A 22,367-nucleotide genomic window follows, 5' to 3' on the forward strand; every position below is an offset into this window, starting at 1 on the left:
AAGTCTGAGACAGCTCCCTCCCTGCATTACTAGTGAGAGGCTGGCTTCACAGACAGGGGGGAGCTGCCTGACCCTCACTCCTCCGGGGTATTGTGATCTTCCTGCACACAGTGCCCTATCCCTGATACCAGGGGTGTTGTGATCTTCCTGCATGCAGTGCCCTATCCCTATTAATACCAGGAGTGTTGTGATCTTCCTGCATGCAGTGCCCTATCCCTATTAATACCAGGAGTGTTGTGATCTTCCTGCACGCAGTGCCCTATCCCTGATATCGGGATGTGTGCAAGAAGATCACAACACCCCCGGTATCAGGAATAGGGCACTGTGTGCAGGAAGATCACAACACCCCCAGTATCAGGAATAGGGCACTGTGTGCAGGAAGATTACAACACCCCTGGTATTAGGGATAGGGCACTGTGTGCAGGAAGATCACAACACTCCTGGTATTAATAGGGATAGGGCACTGTGTGCAGGAAGATCACAATACCCCTGGTATCAGGGTTAGGGCACAAGTTCTAGTCACATTGACTGATCACATTACTTGTTTTGTCAAGCTACCAACTGTTTCCATTTCCCATCCCCCATATACTGTCATTAGGAAACTTGGTAACATGAATAAATAAGAGGGCAGCCAATAGGAATACATATTCATTCCTAAACTGACCTTAACTGACCTGAAAAGTGTCAAATTGTATCATTTTCAGTTAGTGCGCACTAACTCCCAGTTAGTGCGCACTAACTCCCGTTAGTGCGCACTAACTCGAGTTAGTGCGCACTAATCGGAAACAACGATTTTTAACGATTTTTTAACTAAAAAATCGTGCCTAAGACGATTTTCTTGCCCTGCCACACGATTTCTATCGTTAAGACGATATGGAAAACGATTCACATCCCTACTCTTCAGTACTACCTGCCACTGTGCAACATCTGCACTGAGGGAGAAGGAGGATCACATAGCTGGATCCTTCTGTGGTCTCATTCATAATGAAAGAAGAAATAGTTTTGAGCGGACAGATGCCTGATTCTATTCTGTACATACACTACTGGAAGAGAGTTTCTTGAATATATTTAGATGAAAAAAACACTTGCTATAAAATTGGATAAATATAGCTTTCCACCCCTAGCCCCCCCCCCTCAATTCTTTCTCCATGCTCCAGCCCCACTTCCAAGAAGGTGACCCACTGACCTTTGATCTCAATGATGTAGGAGGCGTCCATTCCATTAGCCTGAACCTGGTTGCCCAACTGGATGTTCCCCAGCTTGAGGACAACGGCTATGATCTGCAGGATGGAGGTCATCTCCGCATCCGAGAAACCAATGATCTCCATGGCATTCTGAAGAGCAGAGAAGCAAGAAAACAGCATTTACTAGGCGGTGAGGCAGGGTGAGGTCCAAATTCTGCTGCTTCCCAACCAGTGACATCCAGAGATATATTTATAATATTTATCATATTTATATTTTACAAGAACCACACTTCTTCAGACAATTTGACAAGACCCAACACAAAATGAGCTACCACGCTCAAAACAAGTCAATAGTCTGACCAGGAGGCAACAGTCGAAGTGAGGTCATCAAAACCTCTTTGCCCTGCATATTCTTCAGTGTCATAAATCAGAGGCAATACTGCTCACAGTGTCTATGGGCAACAGAGCTCACGCTGATGGCTATTGCCTTCTGTGTGTGTGTGGGGGGGGGGGGTGGCAATATTTCTCATTATGGATCGTGTTTCTGTATATGTATGGGGAAAGAGTCAAAAACACAGAGAGAAAGAGAGAGAGATGGAAAGGAGCTAATTCATACAATTTTAGATATGTAGTGTGGAATCTGGTCACTATGACGACTCCTTCAGAGGTCAATATTCAAAGGATTTGTCCGGGTAAACTTTTTGAGTTACTCAGACAAAACCCTGGGATTTCAATAATTTCCTCTGGCTCCCCTGCTAAATTTTATCCACATAACTCATTACCTGGAAACAATTTAGCCAGGTAAAAAGAGGCAGCTTAACAGCTGGTGAGTGCTGATATTCAGTGCTACCAGGTTAAAGATAGCCAGGTTAGTCTGGTTGGAAAAACTACTGTGCTACGGTTACCCGGATAATCAGACACAATCAGCGAAACAGTTATCCGGCTCCGCTCCGCTCCGCTGAATACATGGGTGAAGTTTCCCCAGGTACCTTACCCGCTCACAGGCCCACTGAATATCCACCTCCCACTGTCCACCAATACAAGACGCACGGGGATGGCAAACTGTACCTTCACGATTTGAAACTTGTCAGCATCTTCCATGCCATCCAGGCTCTGGGGGTCCTTGTTGAGGTAGCTGTATTTGCTGCAGTCTTGGACCAGCTTCAGACTTTCTACGAGACAGGGAAAAGAGGGGGAAAAAAAAAAGGCAGTGGATTTGTCGCCATTGATTTCAGAAGGTAAAAAAAAAAGTAAAATATTTTGCCAGTACTGATGAGCAGGGATCAGTTGTGACCTCGGGAACACGTTCATGAGACAGGGTTGCCTGGGGTCCTGCTTTGTATGGGACAGGTTTTTTTTTGTTTTTTTTTAATGAAACAGTCCTATGTCCTGCTTAAGGAAAGGCAGAATGCGCGATTGTCCCCGTTTTTCAATCTGGCCATACAGAGAAAAAGAAATCTGACTACACTTCATATCTAACAAATCACAAAGAGGAAGAGTTTCAGAACATTTTGCCAGCATAAAGCGGGCTGTCTGAATATTGCCCTCCCTCACCGTGGCGGAAAGCACGTGGGTTGTTCCACGACATGTGGACGTCTAGCCACGTTTAGCAACGGCATTCCTGGGAGGCGTGTTTAGGTCGAGGAAAGAAACTAACACAGGTTTTGTCCCTGGATAAAGCACCCGCACAAAAAAGCAGGGGCAAAATGTTCATGGGTAGCAAAGGTCTCAGGCCAAAAGTGGGTACCGTGTCTTGCTGCAAAGCCTGCAGGCAAATTGTACCCACGCCCTTTGTCCCAAACTAGACGGTCTGAAAATCCCCCCCCCCCCTCCTCATAAGAAGGCAAGACTGGGACCACCAGTGTGTACCAAGCAAAGCACAGTGATAGCAAAAAGGACCAGTCCAAGTATGTTTGTTTGTTTGTTTATTTAATGTAAACAGTTTTATATTCCACTTACAGGAGAGCAGCTGTGCTAAATGTATTACACTATAACGTATATATATATAAGAAGAAAAGCATCTAATTACATTAGGTGACGCTCGTAATCCACATGTGCGCCAGCCAGAAGAAGAGCAAAGAAAAGAGGATGTGTAGACAGCAGGAGCGCCAGGCTTCGGTGCTTTAAGTGTAGGCTTTGATTTATTCAGAGTCTGAATAATTGGCAGTTAAGAAATCAGGGGAGGGAGTGCCTAATGACATAAAAACTGGTGATGGATCTGTACGGGTGAGCTCTTCAATAAGAAGTTTGTAAAGCAGCTTTTTTCCCTCCTGGAGCAGACGATCTTTGTTGAAATGCGATCCGCTGGACGTTGGATTGGACATTTTTCATCCGGCGTTTCCTGGATATGGACTGTTGGACGCCCTGTGTCCTCTGGTGCTGTTTACCTTCTTCATTTATACTGTGTTAGGAAGCCTTTTTCTCACGTTTTGAAAGACTGAAAACCATGAAGTTTGCTTGGACACAGCAAAGGACTGAATACTGTCTGCATCGATACAAATTATAAAAACAATATTTTCGAGGGTCCTAGGATTAAACCTTTTGGTGTTGGATGCTATGTGATTGGGCACCTGTGGATTATGAGTGTCGCCTGATTTAATTAGATACTTTGATCGTTTGCTGAGGTAATGTCCTTTTTGATACCGCTTAGAGATGCACATTCGTTTGAAACAAATGCAACAAATAAGGCTATTTTCAGTTCATTCCGAATGGAACGAACTGAAGATGATCTCCTACAAAAATACTCCAAATATTTTGGGTATTAATGGCATTAAAAAAAAAGGGGGAGCCTCCCGCAATGCTGGAAACCCTCTCTTACGGGCAGATACAGTAAAATCACGCGATACAGTATTTTAATTTATTAAAATTAGGGCCGGCGGTCCCTAGCGCCTCTTTTTGGACAGGAGCAGCGGCTGTCAGTGGGTTTGACAGCCAACGCTCAATTTTGCCGGTGTCGGTTCTCCAGCCCGCTGACAGCCACGGGTTCGGAAACCAGACGCCGGCAAAATTGAGCATCCGGTTTTCAACCCGCGAGCCGTGGGCCCATTTTAAATTTTTTTTTTTTTTTACTTTTTTTTAACTTTCAGGACCTCCAACTTAATATCGCCATGATATTAAGTCGGAGGGTGCATAGAAAAGCAGTTTTTACTGCTTTTCTGTTCACTTCCCCGGCGCCGGCAGAAATTAGCGCCTACCTTTAGGTAGGCGCTAATTTCTTAAAGTAAAATGTGCAGCTTGGCTGCACATTTTACTTATTGTATCGCGTGGGAATACCTAATAGGGCCATCAACGTGCATTTGCATGTTGCGGGAGCTATTAGGTTCGGGGGGGTTGGTCGCGCGTTTTGGACGCGCATTTACCCCTTACTGAATAAGGGGTAAAGCTAGCGTGTCCAAAACGCACGTCCAATTGCGGGTTAACAGTGCGCTCTGCCAGAGTGCTCTGTACTGTATAGGCCTGTATCTCAGCAAAACATAAACCCAGGGCTTGAGCCTTCCCGCTGGGCCTCACTGGGACTCTCTGACCCCCACTTCTGGCCCAAAGAACTAATCCAACCCAGCCAGAGCCTGCTTGGGGCCTGACTGGGCCATTTCCCACACCATTTCAATGCGCTGGGGCTAGGGATCTCCTAACCCAGCCTTCAATTACCATTTTTTAGGATTCGTACGTTTGTATGGCCATACATGATAATGGTGCCGGCTGGGTGTGAGTGGGCATCGCTTCTCCCCTTTTTCACTCAGCATCTGGGAAAAGGGTAATTCAGGGCCGGGATGGGAGGGACCTAGGCAGGTCCCAATTCAGAACCAAGCAGGCTCTGGCCAGGTTGGATTCTTTTTTTTGGCCTGGAAGTGAGGGTTTGGAGATACCAGGGCAGGCCTGAACCCTGAATTTATTTTGCTGGGTGGCAGGGGGTTTCCAGAGCTGTAGGAGGCCTGTATTTGTCTTTTTTTAATTGGTTCTTTTTTTTTTAGTTTTGGGGGTGGGGTTTCACATTTAATGTTTTTTTTTTTCTGTTTAGCAAATAAACTGAACTGAAAAATAATTAAATGAACTGAAAAAAAAATATGAAAAAACAAACTGAAACAAAAAATTGGGGGCTAAACATCCCTAATACCATTGTTTTGCTTATTTCATATATGATACACTCAAACAGATATAGGATTTTAAAAAGGGGCCTGCAGACAGGATAGTGCACCATTACCCCTTGCGCCTTCCCCCTCACTCTCATCTTCTCTTTCTCTCCCTCTCTTCTATTCCTTCCAGGTTTCTTCTCCGTCTCTGCCCCCTGTCCTTCAGATTCCTCTCAACTTCTTAGGCCACAGGACTACGGACATAGCAGTGGGCTAGTAGCACCAGGGCATGGTGAATGAGTCTCTTCAGCTGTTTTTTTTCCCCATGATGTGCATTTCCTTTGTAATAAAAAAAAGCAGAGGAGGGCTAGGATGAGCAGCCACAGGGACTGGGATGTTGCTGGCTTGTCCTCGGTACTGCCAATCTAGCTACCAAGGAGGCAGAGAAAATTGGCCTTTTAAACATGGTAATGTTTGATATTGCTTTCACCATGAAGATGCCCTGTAGGCTGGGGGTACATTAGTGGCCACCCTGTCATGAGACCTTCCTCCTTCTATAAGAACACCTAGGAGCCTGCTGACCATCTTCCTTGCTCCCAGGCCTCCTCCCACCCCGATCACTGAAGCAAAAAAATCAGAGAGGCCATCCATACTCAACAGCTCTGCGCTTCCTCCGGCCAGCAGCTGGTAGAAAATGTGGAAGTTCCTCTCCCCTTGGACGTGCTTTACCACCCGGGACTTCTCCAGCAAATCTGAAAAAAATGAACAGGAAAAGCGACGGAGTTACCAAGGCGAAAAGGAGTCAGGATCGTGAGCAGCAGGGACAAAGAATCTACCCTTGTCCAGACGATACCAAACTCACAGGACACAAGAGCAGAGCATGCTAAGGCTGGGCACTGGACATCGATCCATCTTTCTCTTTCCTTTCCTTTTTTTTTTTTCATTTAAAATTTTATTGAGGCCAAAATCATTAACAAGACATATACAACCTTGAACACGTTTCAACATCTGATTAAAGGAGGTAGAACAATGACCATATATTTTACAGTTTTCCCTCCCTCCCCTTCCCCCTCTCTCTTTCCTTTTCTCATCTCGTTCTCTACTCTCCTGGATTCTTCTTTTTTTTTTATAAAATAATCTTTCTTAAGCACAATGGCTACTCTTTTTATTGTTATTGTTCATTTTAAACCGGAAAAGAATCATTAATGGGCCAGTGGGTTTGCACTAACGGGCGGGAAGCAGCTGCTCCATGACACAGGAATTTCCCTTGTCCTTCCTCCCCCGTCTCCTGTGCATCCCGCGCCTCATGGTACATCTCAGTGATGCCCAGGGGGGGACTCTGCCGTCGCTGGAAGGCTGAGTACCAAGAGCCCGCGTGTTCCTTCCCGAGAAATAGCAGCTGGAAGCACTGATTCATTCAGCTCTAAAGATAGATGGTGGCTATCGCCGCCCGGCGGTTTTGTGACAAAGGCTGCCTGGTATCTTTAGAACTGGGAGAGTCCCCGAGGAGACCAGCGTCTGCAGATCTTCAGCTGCCAGATACATCCTAGGGAAATTCTGCGCAAAAAAATTAAAAATAGTGCAACATCTGCACGCTTGATTTGTCCAAATATCACAATATAATCACTGCCTTTGAGTAATAATTTAAAATGCAATATAGGAAACAGTTATTACTCAAAGATGTAAACTTTGACATTTTTTCTGCAGAATTCCCCCATCATAAGGCCTGGCCCCTTCCCCCCCCCCCCCCCAGGCTTGACCCCTCCCCCTCTTGCTTCTCCCTCCTGCTCTCTCCAAACCCCAGTGTCAGCCCCCAGCCACCCAGCTTTCTCTCTCTGCACCCCCCACCACTCCCCAGACTCAACTCTCTCCTCAGTTTTTCTCTTTCTTTTTTACCTCCCTCAGGATTAGCGCTCTCCCCACCTCCCAAAAAGATCCCCAGCTCTTTCTCTGTCCCATTGCAGCTTTCACCCTTTCTTCTCTGCTGTCTGCCTTGATTCAAATTCCTTCCTACCCCAGCAAGACCTCCAGATCTCTACCCCACCTCACTACCCCCAGCTCTCTTCCCCTTCACCCTCCTCAAGACTCCCAGCTCTCTCCTCCACACCCGACTAGACACCTAGCTCTCTTGTTCCCTCCCCAGATAGATCCGCAGCTCACTCTTCTTCCCCTACCCTCTTTGCAAGTCTCCCAGCGCTGCTCTCTTTCTGCTGTGGCCCAGGCTCTACCCACACTGCTGCCTCCTCCTTCTTCCACCTCCTGATTGTCATTGAAGTCTCCCCCTTTTTCTGGCCCATGTGAGCTAACACTGCCACTCCCCTGAGTTTTCCAACCTGCGTGATGGCCCCTGCTGCCTCCTCCGTTTCCAACTGGCACGGCTACACTGCCACTGCTGCCTGTCTTCCAGGCCCTGCAAGCCCTGATATCCTCCTTCTCAGGATGCTGCTGGCTACTGCACAGGAAATTCAGAATTCTCCATGGTAGAGGCGATTTTGCTGTATTCTGCATTGTGCAGAATTCCCCCAGGAGGTAATGCACAACACATACCACCAGGTAGCATCCAGGTTGCCAGAAAGTTGAGCTAGCTGGCATGTCGTGTCTCTTTTCCCACGTATAACTGCATTGTGACATATGTTTTTTGTTTAATTTTACTGTAAACTGCCTGGCTCCTTTTGTTTTCACATGCAGAATATCAAATTTAATAAATAATAATAATAATGATTTAGTTTAGTTTATTGATTTAATCAATTGCATTTCTGAAGTCAATCAAAGTGATGCACACTTGAATCACTCTATTATAATGTTGAGAAGAGGGCAGTTCCTCAAAACTGGGACAGATATGTCCTGTCCCCTCTTCCAAGTCGTTTTTGTAACCTAACAACTATAAGACCATAAAGAGAAGGCAATAGGCACAGCAAAAGATATCCCTTATGGTATATATTAGTTCAGAAATATTACAAGTGCTGTCCCCAGGAGTTTACATATGGTAATAGGTGCTTTAGGGGATATTTAGGCACTGTGCGTGATGTCCTTTGTGGTTTATATAAGTAGGTTTCCATTTGAGTTCAGGCTTTGGGTAGGGAACGAGGAGAGAGCGTATAATGTCTAACCAGCACTTCCTCTAAGGATGCTGAGAGGATCTCCCATCGGTTCTGAATCGTATGGCAGTTTTGAGCTGGCTTTTGAGGAAAGAGGTGTCTTAATTGTCTGCAGTTCCAGTCTAGGCCTGACAGACAGACACCCTAGGAGGAGGGAAGAGAGACACATCCCTCGTTAGTACCCAACTGGTTTGGCAGGGCTTGTCTCAGTTTTGAGTAAGGGTTGTTGTTTTGTTTTTTTTTTATTGTGGAGAACCTCTGTGCCTGGTTTCAGGAGCCTGAAGGAGGACAGGATCAGAAGAGCTGCTTTTCTATTTTTATTTTTTTACAAGTGGAAGGACAGAGGTGACTGGTCACAAGAGAAGTATTCTTGGTTTTTTTTTTTTTAGAAGGTTTTGATGTCCTTTTTGTGCTGGGAGGAAGTTCGGCCACCCTTCCTGCCAGGAACAGGGGATTACATCTGCTGGCTGCATTTTGGACTTTCAAATCGAGAGATCTGTTTTCAACAACCCAGAGGAGAGTGGGATGTGGGAAAAGAGTTTGGTTGGAGATTCCCAGCAGCGTCTCTCCCCAGGAGCTAAGAGAGCGTATGTGCGACCTCAGGTATTTTTGCTTTCATCTTGGGAAGGGAGTGCCACTGTGGATAGGGGACCCCCTTTGCCTTGCTAAAAGCCTATCTTCCAAACCTGGCAGGAGAGGGTGGCAGGGTGCCAGCCACCCCGAGGGACACTCACCCAGAGAAGCATGAGTAAGAGTCTGGATGAAGATTGGACATAACCCTGAGAACATGCACTGATGCCTGATGGCAACTTTTGAAGGTTTGCTACAGGAAAGTTAGTTTTGAAACACCCCACTTGAGGGTCTAGTGTGGATATTGGTCCAGATGCACTGCAGCAATCCATCAAACTGTTGAGTACAACTGGAGAGTGAGAGAGAGAAACAGAGGTTCCCCCAGTAGCTTTGGATCTTGTAGGTTCCCCCCCCCCCCCTTCCAATTCAGTGAATCCATGCCCTGGAGCTGTATGGATTTGTGACTATGTGCAGGGACTTAGCTCTGGGACTCAGCATTCCTCCTGAGCATTTCAGCCAGGAAACCATGAAGTAGGGGCTACATATAGTTGCTAAGAGTGACACTTACAGTTGCTGATGACGCCTCCCAATGGTTCCCCTTTAAAGTCAAACTCGATATCCATGTACTTTCCCTGCAAGAGACAAAAACCCCGTGTTACGTCCACTGTGCTATGCTGGTTCCCGGACGGTCAGCAGCACTCTCGAAGGGCTTATGTGAACTGCCGCACCTTGCCAGCTTCTACCTCACACAACGTCCAGAAATGTTAAGTAGCAGTGGCCTCATCATTCTGGAAGTGCGAGCCAGCCTGCACGCCTCCCACCTCCCAGCCAATGTGATGCTGTTTGCTGCAGCAGCTTTTACCCAGATCTCCCCCACCAATACCCGGAACAGTGCACAGAGAACCTCCTGTCCAGGCCTCTATGTTCTCTGTCTCCCACAGAGGTTGCAGGCCGCCTCAGTCCATTCGCTCTTTAAAGCGGACGATTTGGCAGTAGAGGTGTGCCGGCATTTTAAAATGACACAAAAACACCGAAGATCTTTCTTATTTTGTTTCATGTCATTTTAAAATCGAAACGAGAGAAAAAAAAACAACTAAACTGTTCTTTTTGATTTGTTTTTCCAATTTAGTGCATGCTACCGGGCTAATTTTAAAACGAGCGCGCGTGTGCCCATATATGAGCACATCGGCATGCGAGCGGAGATACACTGGAATTCTTCATCCTGCACCTCCCAGGTTGACCTGGACCCCTCAGCCTGTCAAGTTAGGCCTAAAACGTGAGACCTGCAGACTTACACCTCATCAGGAGCAGCAGTAAAGTTACGCAGCTAACAAGCCGCTGCACGCTGCGGCCTCCCATTTTAAAATATGGAGTTAGGCACCTAACAGTTGACCCCGCTGTAGAATGCCCATTCCCTACTCCTTTTTTGCCCCCTTATGTTTTGCTCGCGCATGCACATATACACATATAAATCACAGCTTTAAAAACCACATTGCTCAAATGTGGCCTACAGACTCGCATATATGGGCATGTTTGTGAGAGAAACGCTTTTAAAATCAACCCCTAAAGGTTTTAACACGTGCTAAATGGATTAAGTATGCATGTCCACTAAGTGTACACTAAACATAACAGCACACACTAAATCAGAAAAAAAAAAAAACCCAAAGCAAAAAAACGGAACCCCCCTGCAATAAAAACGAAAAGAAAATTATTACTTACCTGCTAATTTTCGTTCCTGTAGTACCATGGATCAGTCCAGACCATGGGTTATGTCCCCAATCCAGCAGATGGAGTCAGCACAAGCTTCGAGGGGGCGTCACCATATATACTACTACCCCCTCTGCAGGAGTTCAGTATCGAGTATATCAAAGCCCGAGTAGAAATAGAACCCCTTTAGTGGATCAAGTTTATAAGAACCGGCAACAATAAACCGTGTAACCGTAATAGAAAAACTGGAACCGTCCTACCAACGGGTAGGACGCTGCGTAAACAGCACGCCAACGTGAAGGGGGCTGTGAGAAACAGTGCGACTGAGGAGCCGGGAAAGCCCTATCACACTACAGTCCCGTAGAGAAGAGTCGAGCAGGAAGGAAAAGACCCAAGTGCGGTGGGCGTCTGGACTGATCCATGGTACTACAGGAACGAAAATTAGCAGGTAAGTAATAATTTTCTTTTCCCTGTACGTACCTGGATCAGTCCAGACCATGGGATGTACCCAAGCTTCCCTAAATCGGGTGGGGTCCTGCGAGGCCTGCTCGGAGAACCTGTTCGCCAAAATGTCCCGTGACTGAGGAGGCGAGGTGCAGACGATAGTGCCTCGAGAACGTGTGTAACGATTTCCAGGTAGCTGCTCTGCAGATTTCCTGAGTAGAGACCGAACGAGCCTCCGCCCAGGAAGCCGCCTGAGAACGAGTAGAATGAGCTACAATGCCGGGCGGGGGAGACCACCCCGCCCCAATGTATGAAGCAGCAATGCCCGCCTTCAACCACCTCGCAATGGTCGCTTTCGAGGCCTGAGACCCTTTCCTGGGACCAGACCAAAGCACGAAGAGATGATCCGAAATCCGGAACTCATTGGTAGCCTCCAGATAGAGACGCAGCGTGCGCCTGACATCCAATAGTCGGAGAGCCTTCGGCTCGGAGGAAGAAAAAGACGGCAATTCCACCGTCTGGTTCACATGGAATGCAGACACCACCTTTGGAAGGAAGGAAGGCACTGTGCGAAGCGACACTCCAGAGTCGGAGAAACGCAGGTAAGGCTCTCTACACGACAGAGCCTGCAGCTCCGAGATGCGGCGAGCGGAACAGATGGCCACCAGGAATACCGCTTTGAGGGTGAGATCCTTGATCGTAGCAGTGCTCAGCGGCTCGAACGGTGGTCCCGACAGGGAGCGAAGCACCAGGTTGAGACTCCAGGAGGGACACGGGTCCCGTACTGGAGGCCGCAAATGCTTGACCCCCTTGAGGAAACGCGCAATGTCCGGATGCTGTAGCAGGGAACCGCCATCACGCAACAGCGAACCCAGGGCGGCCACCTGCACCCGCAGAGAATTATAGGCGAGTCCTTTGTCCACCCCCGCCTGTAAAAACTGCAGGATCTGAGGTACCGAAGCCTTCGTAGGTCTCGTGTCCTGACTAGCACACCACAGCTCGAACACCTTCCAGACACGAACATAGGCCACCGACGTCGATGTCTTACGTGCCCGCAGTAGAGTGGACACTACCGCCTCCGGGTATCCCCGGCGCCGAAGGCGGCGCCTCTCAAAAGCCAGGCCGCAAGACAGAAGAGTTCTGCCTGATCGAAAAATACCGGGCCCTGACGTAAGAGACGGGGGAGGTGCCCCAGTCTGACTGGCCCGTCGATCACCAGTTGTATCAGGTCCGCGAACCAAGGCCGCCTGGGCCATTCCGGAGCGACGAAGATTACGGTCCCCTGATGACTTTCTATTCTGCGAAGCATTCTGCCCACCAGGGGCCATGGTGGAAACGCGTATAGAAGAAGATGAGACGGCCACGGAAGGGCCAGCGCATCCACTCCCTCCGCGCCGCGCTCTCTCCGGCGACTGAAGAAGCGAGGAGCCTTGGCGTTGAGAGCGGAGGCCATCAAATCCAAGTGGGGGGCACCCCAACGCCGGACTAGAAGTTGCATCGCTTCCTCGGACAGAGACCACTCTCCGGGGTCCAGCAGCTGACGACTGAGGAAGTCCGCCTGCACGTTGTCCACTCCGGCGATGTGCGAGGCCGCTAGTCGAACGAGATGACGCTCCGCCCATTGCATCAGCAGCGCCGCCTCTAGCGCTACTTGCGGGCTGCGCGTGCCGCCTTGGCGGTTGATGTAGGCCACAGTGGTAGCATTGTCTGATAGGATTCTGACCTCCCGGTTCCGAAGGAGCGGCAGAAAATGTCGCAGAGCTAGCCTGACCGCTCTGGTTTCCAGACGGTTGATGGACCACTTCGCCTCCACCGCGGACCACGTCCCCTGCGTGGCGCTTCGATCGCAGACCGCCCCCCAGCCCAGCAGACTGGCATCGGTGGTTACTATCACCCAATTGGGCAAGTCGAGAGACACTCCGTGGGCTAGACTCGACGGCTCCAGCCACCAGCCCAGGCTGTCCCTGGCCTTTTGTGGAAGTGGGAGAATCATCTGGTAGTCCTGCGAAACCGGTTTCCAACGGGAGAGGAGCGCCCACTGCAAGGGCCTGAGATGCGCAAACGCCCAGGGGACCATGTCGATGGTGGAACCCATCACCCCCAGGAGCTGGAGGTAGTCCCAGGAGGTGGGATCTTGCAAGGCAGAGAACCGCAGTACATGCTCCCGCAACGATTGCGCCTTGTCCTGACGCAGGAAGACTTTGCCCAGCCGGGTGTCGAAGGACGCTCCCAAAAAATCCAAGCGCTGCGAGGGTACGAGGGAGCTCTTGGAGAAGTTCACCACCCAGCCCAGGGACTGTAGAAACTGGACCACCCTGCGCACCGCTGCCTGTCCCTGGTGGAAGGACTTCGCCCGAATGAGCCAATCGTCCAAGTAGGGATGGACCAGCACGCCCTCCTTTCGAAGGGCTGCCGCCACAACGACCATGATCTTGGTAAAGGTACGCGGTGCCGTCGCCAATCCGAACGGGAGCGCTATGAACTGAAAGTGCTGGTCCAGGATCTTGAACCGGAGGAGACTGTGATGGTCCCGGCGGATGGGAATGTGCAGGTAGGCCTCCGTGAGGTCCAGAGAGGCGAGGAACTCCCCCCGATGTACCGCCGCAATCACGGACCGCAGTGTTTCCATGCGAAACCGGACCACTCGGAGGCACTTGTTGATTTCCTTGAGATCCAGGATGGGCCGGAAGGACCCGTCCTTCTTTGGCACGACGAAGTAAATGGAATAGTGGCCCGAGCCCACCTCTCCGGAGGGCACGGGGGCGATAGCCCCTATTTCCCGAAGTCTGTCCAACGTCGCCTGCACCGCCCGTCTCTTGAGCACCGACCCGCAGGGGGAGAAAATGAACCTTGCCTGTGGAGGACGGACAAATTCCAATGCGTAGCCGTGCTCTATGGTGTCTAGGACCCACTGGTCCGAGGTGATCTGCGCCCACTCCTGGTAGAAAAACGCCAGCCGTCCCCCAATTCTGGGACTGGCGGAGTGGGCGAGCCTGACATCATTGCGAAGGCTTAGGAGGGGGGTTACCTGCTCCGGGGGTGGTGCGGGCGGGCCTCCGTCCACGAAAGGAACGTGACCAGGTCTGTGGCCTGGAGGCGGCGGGCCTAGAGCCCGATGGCCTGTAGCTCCTGTAGCGCCGTTGCGCCCTGGCCCTGGTCCGGGAAGAGGCATATGCTCGCGAAGGCCGATATCTGTCCTCCGGCAGCCGATGAACCGCGTTGTCCCCCAGAGACTTGATGATCTGATCCAGGTCCTCCCCGAAGAGGAACTTACCTCTGAATGGAAGGGAGCCCAGACTCGACTTGGAGGACGTATCCGCCGCCCAGTTGCGAAGCCACAGGAGGCGCCGTGCCGCCACTACCGACACCATGGCTCTTGCTAGGATCCGAAACAGGTCGTACGAGGCATCCGCCCCATACGCCACCGCCGCTTCTAGCCTGTCCGCCTGGGCGGCCTCCTCCGCGGGCAGTTCCTGCGACGTGAGCAGCTGTTGTACCCAGAGAAGGCTCGCCCTCTGGGCCAGGGAACTGCACATTGCTGCCCGCATACCCAGAGCGGAGACCTCGAAGACCCTCTTCAGGAAAACCTCCAATTTGCGATCTTGCGTATCCCGCAAGGCCGCACCTCCTGTCACCGGTATCGTCGTCCTCTTCGTGACCGCCGACACCGCGGAGTCCACCTTCGGAGCCCTAATGAGGTCCAGGAAATCCTCTGGCAGGGGGTAGAGCTTTTCCATGGCCCGGCTGCCCTTCAGAGCAGCCTCCGGGGTATCCCATTCCCCAGTGAGGAGCTGCAGGAACGATTCGTGAATGGGAAAAGCTCAAGCCCTGGGCCGCCGGGCCGCCAGGACCGGGTCCCCCTTCTTTGAAGAAATGACGACTGCCGGCGCCACTGGAGCAGGCGGGTCCGGCGGTGGGTCCAGATCCAATTCCTGAATTATAAGTGGAATGAGGTCATCCAACTCGTCCCTCTGGAAGAGGCGCAGCGTGCGCGGGTCGTCACCCCTCCGGCATGGAGTCTCCTTGTCCGCCATCCGGAGGATCAGACCCCGGATCCGCTGGTCCTGACACCGCTCCCACAGCCGCAGCCGAAAAGCGGGCCCGAGCTGGAGGGTGAACATGAGGGGCCCCCCGCGCCCGCCGGGGCGGGGGGGGCCTGTGCCGGGGGGGACGTCCGTGGGATCTTGGGAGGGGGAGGCCCCGCAGGAGTCTCCAACCCCTGGAGGTAGGCTGTGTGCATCAGCAAAACAAACTCTGGGGAAAACCCCGGCCTGCCCGAGGGGGCTCCAGGGGGGGGAACCCCCGTTGGACCCTGCCCCTGCGGGCCTTGCTCCGGCAATAAGAACTGCGGAGAAACCGCATCGCAATCCCCCTCCTCCAGCGCCTCTGGATCCTCCTCAGGGCGCTGTGCCTGCAAAATGGCCGCCGTTCCAGCCAGGAATGGGGGAGGGGCCGGCCCGCGCCTCCCGGGCATCGAAGAGAGCAACACCAAATCGGCGATGGACCGCGAGGTGCCTTCCCCCCCGGGAAGGCACCGGGCGCAGACGCCCTCGCGGGAGATCCTGGATCCCGGTTCGCCGCAGGCCGAGCAACGCGACGGCCGCGGCATCGGGAGCACCCCGCGAGCGCAACGCCGGCTGAGAGAGAAAAAATAAATAAATTGAGGCTCGGGAGGGTGGCCGCGCGAAAAACCGCCGCTGCGGGGGGGCCAGAAAGCCTGCACTGCCCGCTGAAGAAATCGGCGCGGGGGGGCCTTCCTGGCCTCACAACCCGGCAGAAGAAAAACTTTTCTGTGTGTCCCAGCAGCCCACGAGGCTGCCCGAGACACCAGCGCTGAAAGACTGTCACCACCGGCAGCCGCGAGGCCCCGGGGTTGGGGAGAGCTGCAAAGAAAAACGAACAACAAAATATATAATATCACTTACCCCGTCCTAACTACTAGCATTCAGCACCGGGAGGGGAAACAAACACAGGGGGTAAGCCACGCCTCCCCACAGCCTGCCTTTGAATAAGAGGTTTTTTTTTTTTTTTTTTTTAAAGAGAAAAACTTGATCCACAAGAAAACTAGGCAGAAGCCCAGAAAAGGAGGAAGCAAAAAGGGAAAAGATTAATTTACAACCACAGGGAGAGAAACCCTGAGTCCCCTACTCGCATTTGCTGGAGTCAGAAGATACTGAACTCCTGCAGAGGGGGTAGTAGTATATATGGTGACGCCCCCTCGAAGCTTGTGCTGACTCCATCTGCTGGATTGGGGACATAACCCATGGTCTGGACTGATCCAGGTACGTACAGGGAAACAATATTATTTTCTATGCGCATCCCTATTTGGCAGTAAATATGAACTCGAGACGGGGGTCAGGTATTCTCACAGCAGGACAGCAGCACTAGGGCCTGGCTCCAAGGTTCACACATCAAGTAAATATGGCCGGCCTTTTCAGCTTCACCAGTCTGAGAAAATGCCCATCTGAGACAAATACACACTTAAATTCATAATTAGCTGGGCTCTGAGAAATATTCAAAGATTTGCTTCTATTCATGGAAAATGCCTCCAGACTTAAGGAAGGTAATTATATGGCCCCGGATAGCGCTGTGGATTACTTCTATCACCTTGCCCCTAAACACCCAATTATAAAACGCCTTAGAACACTGGGTAATAAAAATGCAGCAATCTGATTGGCCAATGATAATCACATGGGTGTCTCATTGACATCTAAGAAAGGCAGGGGTAGATCTGAAAACCCCATAATTTCCATTGTAGCCAATCCATAAAGCTATTCTTTTTAAAGCTTTTGAGTTTAGTCATGCTGTATTTCCCCTCCCCCCTCCTATCCTCCCAAGCCAAACTGTTATCTGACAAAAAGATTAAAGTTACTTACAAATCTGGAGGAGTTGTCATTACGGATGGTCTTGGCATTCCCAAAGGCTGCAGGAGATAAAGAAAGAGTGAGTCCCTGGCTACGGAAATGAGTCCGATGGGCAGCTCCACAGGGAGGAGGCTGGATGAAGATTTACGACCTGCCTCCATGTTTTCAGGCTAGGCTTTGACCCTATTGGACCTGTCCTTCCTGCTTTCCTTACAGGGATTATAAAGCTGAATCTTCATAACTGGGGGGTGGGGGAGAGGAGGGAAGGGCCGGATCAACTTGTCCTGATAAAACGGAGCCCCTTGGTAACCCTAACTGAATGGCAGGAAAGCAGCTCATTTAAGGATTCCTCAGATTATCCACATGTTCCTGCATGCTAAACATCTGGATCCATGGCTGCTCGAGCTATGAGAAGGTGGGAAGAGGGGTAGAGGCTGGCTTCCTTTCAGTGCTTCGGCTCCTGTTACAGTGCTGTGCTACAGGTGTTCTAACCTGACATGTGTACCTGTGCTTACAGAATCCTATCTGTGCTCTCCTCTTCCCCCCCGAACACCCTCTAAACCCTTACAGGCGGATTTTAAAAGCCCTGCTCACGTAAATCCGGGCGGATTTACGCGAGCAGGGCCTTGCGCGCCTGCGCGCCTATTTTCCATAGGCCGCCGGCGCGTGCAGAACCCCGGGACGCGCGTAGGTCCTGGGGTTTTTGGAAGGGGGCGTGTCGGGGGCGGGACCCGATGACGTGGCGTTTCGGGGGCGGGGTGCGGCATTTCGGGGGCGGGACCGGGGCATGGCGCCGGCCCGGGGGCGTGGTCCAGGCCTTCGGACCAGCCCCCGGGTCGGAGCACGGCGTGCCAACAGTCTGCTGGCGCGCATAGATTTACGTCTGCTTCTCGCAGGCGTAAATCTACGGACAAAGGTAAGGGGGGGGTTTAGATAGGGCCGGGGGGGTGGGTTAGGTAGAGGAAGGGAGAGGAAGGTGAGGGGAGGGCGAAAGAGAGTTCCCTCCGAGGCCGCTCCGATTTCGGAGCGGCCTCGGAGGGAACGGTGACAGGCTGCGCGGCTCGGCGCGCGCCGGCTGCCCAAAATCGGCAGCCTTGCACGCGCCAATCCAGGATTTTAGAAGATACGCGCGCCTACGCGCGTATCTTATAAAATCCAGCGTACTTTTGTTTGCGCCTGGTGCGCAAACAAAAGTACATGAACGCGCTTTTTTTAAAAATCTACCCCTTAGTTTTTGGGTACTTGCCAGGTTCTTATGGCCTGGATTGGCCACTGTTGGAGACAGGATGCTGGGCTTGATGGACCCTTGGTCTGACCCAGCATGGCTTGTTCTTATGTTCACTCTTTAAAACAGCTGAGGCAGCCACTAGAGGAGTGGCGAAACTTGGCTGAGTCGGGCATTTTTTTAAATGGCCCAGCCATGCATGTAAGTCTCGGCTGGGCCCTGAAAAAGGGGCTGGCTGGGGGTGTAGTCTGGGCGGTGAGAGGTGGAGCTTGACTCTGCCCGTGACTGCACGTAAAACATTTTTTACACTGTGCTTGGTTAAACGCCTATGGCCTTGTTTGAATATTACAGCTTTCAAAAAAGTGATTCTTCTTGTGACTTCACAACGGGATTTACTGGTGTATGCTTTATGGGGGTCTTCCAGCCAAATCTACTCAGAACCTTCAGATTCTGCAGAATTTAGCAGCAAAGGGTGGTCACAGGAAGCTCCTTGATGGAGCCTCTGTTACAGCAATCCCACTGGTTACCAGAGGGAATAAGAGCAACATTTAAAACATTGTTGATAGCTTTTCGAGCTTTACATGGTATGGACCCTGTTTACTTATCCTCTGCATTACAGTGGTGGAATCCAACTCAGTCCTAAGATCAAGTCAGGGAGCTTCACTGTATATCTGGTCTAGGTGAGAGATGTGCTTGACTTGGGGGCAGCCAGCTGATATTAGGTTGGAGAAGAAGTTAACAATGTTTAGTAGAAAGTTAAAAATCTGGGGCCTGATTCACTAAGGCATTTCTCCCATTCTGTGTCTGTAGGAAAATGCCTTGATGAATCAGGACCTTGGTTCTTTCCATAAGATAAGTTGGAATAGTAAAAAAATCTTTCGCTTATCTCCTGTACGGTAATTGGGCATAGTGAATAGCTTCAGTAGGGATGGAAGGATGGTCCTTGTATTGAGAAACATGCTGGTTGATGTGTTGTGTACGGATAACTTGGGATTGATGGAAGGTCAGTGACTCATTCCTTGCCATGATTTTTTTTAAAGTTTACTTATGGATGTATTGTTTCTGTAGTTATTTTTGATTATGTTTATTCTTGTTTTTTTATTGCACTTTATAATTGTTCACTAATTTGTATGATGATATTACCAGGACAGGGGTATACACAATATTTATTTTAAAAGACTTGTTACCCACACTCTTCAAAGTTCAAGGCAGGGTATAATATAACAAGCATAAAAATTTTATATAAAACAAGTAGAACATTAGAAAAACAGATAAGGCAATAGATCTTGACATCGCCAAAAAGGGAATGAAGACTGGGAAAAAAAAAATGAACAAAAGGAGCATAATTCAAAAGAGTTTAAAATACCCAGTAATAGAAGCAATGCTTTAAATAACGGGATTATGTTAATAAATTTAAAATCTCTTAAAAAAAAAAAAAGCTGTTTAAATTCCAATGGTGGGACGTAGTTGTTCTGGGAGAGAGTCCCACAATAAAGGCCCAGCGATCAAAAAGCCCGGTCACAGGTTTCTGTAAGATGATCCAGCTTTGGAGAGCGGGTTTCTAAAAGACCTCAACTGGCTGATCTCAAGGATGAAAGTGGCTTTTACATTTGTAGTGTTGCATTTATCCAGGGAGTACTGGTGTTATGAAACAATTTGTGAACAAGCGTGGCAAGCTTGAATTTTGCGTGCCATTGAATTGGGAGCCAAAGTAACGAATAAAGTACAGGCGTAATGTGTTCACGCATACTTCTCCCTGTTAGAATGCAAACAGCAGAATTTTGCACGATTTGCCTAGCTCTGAGTGTGTTAGTGGGAAGGCCAACAAACAGAGAATGGCATTAATCAAATTTAGGAAAAATATCAAAACCTGCAACGTGCTCTGAAAAATACTGGGCTCTAGTAGAGGTTTCAATCTGCATAACATGCGCAATTTACAAAAGGCCAATTTTACGAGATATTTAATATGACTCTGATATGATAAACCTGGATCCAATATGATGCCCATATTTTGAACTGGAGATTTAATTGGTAAGGGATGACCTTCAAAAATAAAAACTGAGCAGGTAAAGCTAACTGGTGACTCTTTTGGGTCGCTGGCTGTCTCCCTGACTCCGCCTATCAGAACTCCTACGTTGCTGTGATAGAGGAATCCTTTAGAGGGGAGGGGAATCTGTTGAAGAATGAGTCTCTGCTCGGGAAATCAGTGTTTGACTATGGGTTCTGAGCTGCCAGAGCCTGTGGCAGAGATCGCGCCAGAGAATGCAGGATGGTTTGTGCTGCATTCTGAGAGGCTGGAGAAAGTTTTGGAGGGGGTTGTTGTTACTCCGACGAAGGTCAGGTGTGTATCTGGAGCAGAAGGAGGACCCACGATTGGAGGTAAAGACTCTAACTTGAATAAAATACCAGAAGTTGGTTTGAGAATGGACTTTCTGCAGGTTCCTGTTGCAGTTTCCCCTTCCCATGGTTTAAGAATTGCTGGGCAAGACAATGTAACCCCCCAGTCCTTCCAACATCAGCTTGATGGATGTTTGGAAGGTGGTTATTCATATGGAGAATGTTTTATTGTGTTCTATCTCTCAGCTCTGTAAATTTTCTCAAGCTGCTTTATTGAAGTTCAAGAAGCAGGATAGGAGATTGGGAGAATTGGAGGTTCAAGTTACTTTAATGAAAGATCAATTTGCTAATGTTCAAGCTTCCAGTGTCACCCATATGAAGAACAATCTAAGCCTCCATAATAAACTTGAGGGGTTGGAAAATAAAGTGAAAGCAATGGATCTTCAAATTTTAAATTTTCCCATCAATTGACTATCAACTGAGGGACTGCTTAAATAATATTTATGTGAAGTGTTAATGATACTTCAAAGAAAGGAAATCTTATTTTCCCAGATCTATTACATTTCAATGATGAAGAGGTGAGAAGATGGGGATGAAGGAGCTTTAGATACTCTTACAACCTTAGCTAATGTGGATTTTTCTGCTTTTTTAGAGAGCTCTCAGGACTTAATTACATCTTGTGCTACACTCTTTGTTTCTTTCTGTTCTGTAGCTGATAGGGACTTGTTGAAACAATATTTCTCAAGCAGATTGTGATAAATTGCAGGAGGAGCTTGCGAGACTGGAAAACTGGGCTTCCAAATGGCAGATGAAATTTAACGTGGACAAGTGCAAGGTGATGCATATAGAGAAAAATAACCCTTGCTATAGTTACACAATGTTAGGTTCTATCTTAGGAGTTACCACCCAGGAATGAGATCTAGGCGTCATAGTGGATAATATGGCAATCACAAAAGCAAACAGAATACTAGGAATTATTAAGAAGGGAATGGAAAAAAAATGGAGGATATCATAATGCCTCTGTATCGCTCCATTGTGAGACCGCACCTTGAATACTTTGTGCAGTTCTGGTCACCGCATCTCAAAAAGGATATAGCTGTACTAGAGAAAGTGCAGAGAAGGGCGACCAAAATGATAAGGAGCATGGAATGGCTGCTCTATGAGGAAAGGCTAAAGAGGTTAGGGCTATTCAGTTTGAAGAAGAGACGACTGAGGGGGGATATGACAAAGCCTACAAAGTCATGAAAGGACTTGAACAAGTTAATGTAAATCGGTTATTTACTCTCTCAGATAATAGAGGACCAGAGATCTCTCAATGAAGTTAGCAAGTAGCTCATTTAAAACAAATTGAAGAAAATTATTTTTCATGCAGCATATAGTTAAGCTCTGGAATTCATTGCCAGAGGATGTGGTTACAGCAGTTGTGTTACTGGGTTTAAAAAAGGTTTGGATAAGTTCCTAGAGGATAAATCCATAAACTGCTATGATGGTAATTAATAAGCAATAGTAGCTTGTGATCTACCTAATGTTTGGTTATTTGCCAGGTACTTGTAGCCTGGATTGGCCACTGTTGGAAACAGGATACTGCGCTTGATGGACCCTTGTTTTGACCCAGTATGGCATATCTTATGTTCTTAAAGATAGAGAAATATAAACACAATGGGGCAGATTTTAAAAGGTACGTTCGTGGTCTACATTTGTGCGTGCTACCCGGTGCGCACAAATGTACGCCGGATTTTATAACATGTGCGCGCAGCCACGCGCATGTTATAAAATCAGGGGTTGGCACGCGCAAGAGGGTGCACAATTGTGTGTCTTGGAGCGCCAAGCCACGCTGCCTTCCTCCATTCCCTCCCAGGCCAAAATCG

General features: G+C 49.2%; 1 protein-coding gene across 2 annotated transcripts in view; it reads right to left on the minus strand.

The window, feature by feature from the left end:
- Positions 1 to 22,367, minus strand: part of MYO1A (myosin IA) — a 116,813-nt gene that overhangs the window by 56,641 nt on the left and 37,805 nt on the right. For both annotated transcript variants that reach the window (XM_029594869.1, XM_029594868.1), the window contains exons 6-10: positions 16,950 to 16,996; positions 9,491 to 9,554; positions 5,908 to 6,006; positions 2,253 to 2,356; positions 1,187 to 1,334 (exon numbers count right to left, since the gene is read on the minus strand). In XM_029594869.1, coding sequence (XP_029450729.1) covers positions 1,187 to 1,334; positions 2,253 to 2,356; positions 5,908 to 6,006; positions 9,491 to 9,554; positions 16,950 to 16,996 — 462 coding nt within the window. The remainder of the gene's footprint in view (positions 1 to 1,186; positions 1,335 to 2,252; positions 2,357 to 5,907; positions 6,007 to 9,490; positions 9,555 to 16,949; positions 16,997 to 22,367) is intronic.

Source organism: Rhinatrema bivittatum, chromosome 3, assembly GCF_901001135.1.
Source record: "Rhinatrema bivittatum chromosome 3, aRhiBiv1.1, whole genome shotgun sequence".
NCBI lineage: Eukaryota > Metazoa > Chordata > Amphibia > Gymnophiona > Rhinatrematidae > Rhinatrema > Rhinatrema bivittatum.